Source organism: Crocuta crocuta, unplaced genomic scaffold (genome assembly GCF_008692635.1).
Source record: "Crocuta crocuta isolate KB4526 unplaced genomic scaffold, BGI_CrCroc_1.0 scaffold101, whole genome shotgun sequence".
NCBI classification, from domain to species: domain Eukaryota; kingdom Metazoa; phylum Chordata; class Mammalia; order Carnivora; family Hyaenidae; genus Crocuta; species Crocuta crocuta.
Window position 1 is genome coordinate 1,534,902 of NW_027527956.1, and position 5,970 is coordinate 1,540,871.

The 5,970-nt window shown below is 39.0% G+C and overlaps 1 protein-coding gene across 3 annotated transcripts in view; it reads left to right on the forward strand.

Annotated features, from left to right (window-relative positions):
• SOCS6 (suppressor of cytokine signaling 6) overlaps window positions 1-5,686 on the forward strand; it is a 34,471-nt gene extending 28,785 nt beyond the window's left edge. For all 3 annotated transcript variants that reach the window (XM_077752676.1, XM_077752675.1, XM_077752678.1), the window contains one exon: window positions 131-5,686. In XM_077752676.1, the coding sequence (XP_077608802.1) occupies window positions 256-1,863 (1,608 nt within the window). In that variant the 5' untranslated portion in view covers window positions 131-255 and the 3' untranslated portion in view covers window positions 1,864-5,686. The remainder of the gene's footprint in view (window positions 1-130) is intronic.
• Window positions 5,687-5,970: the final 284 nt, after the last annotated feature.

The window sequence follows — 5,970 nt, forward strand, 5'->3', positions numbered from 1 at the left end:
CACGTGGCCACCGCCAGGGGACCCCCGTGTCCTTGTGCGCAGGCTAAAGGATTGGAACAATAGAATAAAATTTCTGTGGAAAGATTCTTTTTAAATGTGACTTTTTTTAATTTTATTTTTTATTTTTTAGAAAATGGCTCCGAAGGGTCTATGAAGCTGGAAAAATACATAGATGCAGCATTGCAGCCTCTCCAGATGTTTGAGGATAATATTCCGGAGAGAAATTGATCCCCTTGGATTAGGTAACTAGTCATAATGAAGAAAATTAGTCTTAAAACCTTCCGAAAATCGTTCAACTTGAATAAAAGTAAAGAAGAGACGGATTTCATGGTGGTGCAGCAACCTTCACTGGCCAGTGATTTCGGAAAAGATGATTCCTTGTTTGGAAGCTGCTATGGTAAAGATATGGCCAGCTGCGATCTCAACAGTGAAGATGAAAAAGGGGGGAAAAGTCGATCCAAAAGCGAAAGCCTGATGGGGACGTTAAAACGACGACTGTCTGTGAAACAGAAGCAGAAAGGCAAGGGCGGCGTGCCCTCCGGGAGCTCGGCTGACGAGGACACCTTTTCCTCTTCCTCAGCGCCCCTGGTCTTCAAAGACGTGAGAGCCCAGAGGCCCATCAGGTCCACTTCGCTGCGCAACCATCACTACAGCCCTACGCCGTGGCCTCTGCGGCCCACGAACTCCGAGGAGACGTGCATCAAGATGGAGGTGAGAGTCAAAGCCTTGGTTCACTCTTCCAACCCGAGCCCAGCCCTGAATGGCGTTCGGAAGGACTTTCACGAGCTCCAGTCTGAGACCGTGTGCCAGGAGCAGAGTAGTTCCCTCAAGAGTTCAGAGTCTCCGAATGGGGACTTGCATCTTCACCTTGATGAACATGTGCCTGTAGTTATCGGACTCCTGCCTCAGGACTACATTCAGTATACTGTGCCTTTAGATGAGGGCATGTACCCTCTGGAAGGATCGCGTAGCTATTGTCTAGACAGCTCTTCTCCCATGGAAGTGTCCGCGGTCCCTCCGCAAGTGGGAGGGAGCTCCTTCGCCGAAGACGAGAATCAGGGAGACCAGGACCTGGTGGTGGCCCCGGAGATCTTCGTGGACCAGGCGGTGAACGGCTTGCTGATCGGCACCACGGGAGTCATGTTGCAGAGCCCGAGAGCGAGTCACGACGAAGCCCCCCCACTCTCACCGTTGCTACCTCCAATGCAGACCAATCCAATCCAAAGGCACTTCGGTGGGCTCACCGGCACAGATGCCCACGTGGCGGAAAGTATGCGCTGTCATTTGAATTTTGATCCTAACTCTGCCCCTGGGGTTGCAAGAGTTTATGACTCGGTCCAGAGTAGTGGTCCCATGGTTGTGACCAGCCTTACGGAGGAGCTGAAAAAACTGGCGAAGCAAGGATGGTACTGGGGACCAATCACACGCTGGGAGGCGGAAGGGAAGCTAGCAAATGTGCCAGATGGCTCTTTTCTTGTTCGGGATAGTTCTGACGACCGTTACCTTTTAAGCTTGAGCTTTCGCTCCCATGGCAAAACACTTCACACGAGAATCGAACACTCAAACGGTAGATTTAGCTTTTATGAACAACCAGATGTGGAAGGACATACATCTATAGTTGATCTAATCGAGCATTCAATCAGGGACTCTGAAAATGGAGCTTTTTGCTATTCAAGGTCTCGGTTGCCTGGATCTGCAACCTACCCGGTCAGACTGACCAACCCAGTGTCACGGTTCATGCAGGTGCGCTCTTTGCAGTACCTGTGTCGTTTCGTTATACGTCAGTACACCAGGATAGACTTAATTCAGAAACTGCCTTTGCCAAACAAAATGAAGGATTACTTACAGGAGAAGCACTACTGAAAGATGATGAGAACCCCCGCATCTTGCACTTTGGGAATAAGGAAAAGAGATTGAAATACAGTTTACAAACTTTCATTGCTATCAAAATCTTTTGCTGCCATACTATTTCAGTTTTATGTGTAAAAGTAATCACTTTGTTTAGTTAGGGGTGGGGAAGCGTCAGCAAGGTGTCTTGGGTTTATTTTGGTTCTTCAAAAAGGGAAGTCTTGAGGTTTTGGAAGTGTGAATTCTCTTTCATCAATGTGCAGAATAATCACAATGTGAATGATCAGATTCTCCTTAACCCCCCCCCCCCAAAGTCCTTTGCTGCTATCCACTGTGATTTTTATGCATTAAAAGCACATTTCATGTGTATTCAACCCTAAGTAAAGTTGAATGAAACTTACAGAATGAGTATTGTTATGTCTCTTTAAATGGCCCATTTTCAAAGATAGTGTTGAATAAACATACCCGTGTGATAAAATGCAGGATTTATACATACACTGAAAATGATTTTTAATCTCCTACTTTAGAAAGATTTATTTAGAATTATGATTTGACATAATCTTGGGTATTAGAATGTAGATCTGCAACACATCTTTTACAATACTTACTCTAAATTGCTTTTGAGGCTGTGCTGTTTTTTGGTTGTGAAAAGTGAAATTTTTCTGTTGCCTTCATTTTCATCGTGTGGTTTGTCTGTTTTAATAAATGGCCTTACATTAAAAAATCATAAAGAAGTGTATACCACCAACATAGAAAGTGTTGCCTTTTCTGTCATTAAGCTCTGGTACAAATTGGCATAACATAAAAAGACCTATGGGACTGGAACGATTATTGAAGAAATACCAGATGATCGTAGTTTCCTGTGATGATAATTTTTTTGTGTGTTAATTATACTTTCCTTTGGTAAAGTGTTTTTTTCTGTGATTTCTTTAGCTTAGCCAACATTTTCTTTGGGTGAACTTGACGAAGAACTGATTTTCATAAAAAGAGTGAGTTCTCTTGCAACATTTAAGTTTATATAAAGTTTTAAATTGATTTGAATAGAAAACATTGTTTTAGAGTCGGATTTTTATTCTTTTATGTAGTCACTATTACGATGTGCTAGATTTGACCCTTCTTCCTTCTCTCCACCAAAAACCAAAAAACCCGATGACTTTAGTTGAAAAACTGTGGAAACTGTGGAGCATCGTGTGAGAAGAATGTTAAAACCATATCAGGTATATGGAAGTCTTGTCGCCTACCATATACTGCCATTTAAAACTAATTTTTTTTGTGTTTTTTTTTTTTTTATACTGTTTTAAATTTAGCTGAGTCTTACCACGTTAGTTATTTTATCTCTGATTCAGTCGCTTGGGTTGGGGTAGGGGTTGTGTGTTATTCCCAGTACTTTTGTTATTTTTGAAACTCAGTGTTTATTCGCTACACTATTCTTTAGTGAGTATTTTGGAAGTACCCCGTCTAGAGAATGTTTCCATCTCAGATGAAACATGCAATTTAAGACTTTTCTTCTTTGTCACTCAGTTTTCCTGTCTCTTACCCATCAATTAAAAAAACAAGAGTAAAGGTCTTAGGTCAACCTTAATGGCTTTCTCATTCAGTATCCCTGTTTTGTTTTGTTTTGTTTTTTCCTCTCTGTTTTTTAGGGTCAGAACTGAGAAATACCAAGAAAAGGCACAATGATACCGTGTTATGGTGTTTTGACATAGAGGGGAAGAGGTACTTACTGTTGGTGGAATGTTGACTGTACCTTGTCACAAAGACTCCTCTTACATTTTCTGATGTTTTCACCTAACAAGATGGAGTATACTGTAATAATATAATTTAAGTGTTCACTATAAGCTATTTGGATTAAGAACTATTACAGAGTTGTAAACTTATCAAATTAATGCAAGACATTTAAACTATTTTTTTGCAAAACTATTTATTTTTAAACAATTTAAAGTATATCTAGGGTGAGTTAAAAGTCCCTGTGCATCTATATTAGATGGCAGGTGTTGTCACAGAGTCACTGTGTATTAATAATAAATGTTGACATGGCTTCTCCATGTTTCTAGAAGCATTTACATGTACTCTTTGTGAGACCATGGTGCACAGAGGTCTTTGGACTGCCCTGAACCCCGTCTTCTCGTGTGGGCATACCCTGTTCCCCACGTGTTCCTCATGATACCATGTCTTCAAGATTTAGCTATTTCGTTTCAAGATTATTTCCATTGTCATCTGATCATTCTTAAAATCATATTTTGTGTTTGATGGAGGGCAAGTCTAGATGCCGTTCTGATTCAGAAAGCCATTTTTTTATGTGCTTTTTGTGTATTCATGACATAAGATACTTTAAAATGCCCTATTCTAAGCCAGTTTGAAATTGCTAGGGTCTAACAGAAAAATATCGAGAAAAATAAAAACATTTGCCAAGAAATTATTTACAAACAAGGGAGTATTGCAGTATTTTCTGCTTTTGTGTAGAGAGAGCTGTTTGGCGTAGGCAGCACAAGATAATGTGAAAGATCGGCTTTATGGGTACCAAAATAGTCTGTTTAAAAATGGAAAGGGGAAAAGAGAAATCTGCATCCCGTAGTTTGGTCTAGTTGCCGTTTGTGTAAATTTCTGGGTCATCCTGAATGGCAGTTTAGATGACATGGATACAACCTGTGAAGATAGGAGCTCCAGGCAAGAAAGAGAAAACAGCAAAGCTGTGTCCTTTTGCCACAGTCAATGAATCAGACTTGTTTTCTTAACCAGATATCTCACCACAAAATACAGTGGAGGCCAGAAGCTAATTCTAGGCTTCCTAACACTTTTATGCGCTTTTATAAATAATAAGAAAGCATAGAAAGTACTTGAAAAATATTTCACTCTTTCTCTTTCTAAGGAAAACTGTTCTCTTTCTACTTGGTGCAATAATCTGAAAATCTAGAAGGTCAAAAATATATCACAGGAAATGATCATAGACCTAAAAATAGTTTTTAAGGAAACCAGTTACAAGGGCAACCATCTTGCCTTGAAGAAGATTGTGTGCCAGAAGGTTAAATCATCAGTGTATAGGACATAAACGTAAAGTCTACATCATAATTTCTGAGCCAGTATTATTGAAACAGGATAAAATTAAAAATCTTAAATAGGCACTATGCAGTGCCCCTGCTAGTGCTACAAGTCTAAATATCTTCACAGTGCTTTCAGAGACGCCGATTTTCGTGGACATTTCACAGTCTATACGAGAGAGGATCTACGTGAGTGATTCAAAATAGTATATATTAAATCTTAATGGCCGTTCATCGACTGTGAAGTCTTAATTTGAAAATGAAAATCACACTACCAGCAATAGACAGTTTTGTTGAAAACTCTAATAATTGCCAGTTCCATAGATAAGTTTAAAATTCCAAAGTAAAGTATTGGTACGCTAGTAATCACAAATTTGATTTCTTTTAATACTCCTTAAAATCCTATTAAGGGTTTTTTTTAAATAAACATTTTTTATTAATCAGTCATAACATGGTGAATGTGTAGTTGCTATTTCTGAAAAGTGATCCAAACTCTACATCCAGAGATGATGAGAAATTCTTATAGAATTTTGTAATAAGTACACATGTTGGGTTAAAGACATTTTCTAGTTGTTGGGAGTGCCATGAAATTAATACTTGCAATCCAGATTGCTGTAGTTTACACTTTTTCTGTATGTTTCAAATCAGGTGTGTACCATTTGTACTGAGAACACCACAGAATGAATTATCCAAAGTCCATTGATTTTAATATGTGTTTTGGTTTGTAAACAAATTATAGTAATTTCTTGCACATTTTTGGAAATTAATTGTATAAGAATTTATGTATCTGCTTCTAGATACAGCGTGTAAATAAAAATTTCGTTCACAAGATCTGCCTTGTAGTTTATTTAATACCCGGATTGCAGAATCTGATTTTAATTAAATCAGGTTAACTAGATAGTTTCTGGGTGTCTCATAAACTTGCAGGGACTGGAGGGTAGGCACAGCAAATTTAGTTTTTAAAAAGGCAGTAAAAATTAAAAAAAAAAGAAAACGTGAAAGTGTCGCTCATAGGAGATAGGAAATGAATTAAGAATCAGCAAATGTTGCTAATATCATGAAGCCTTCAACATAAAGGCTGGAG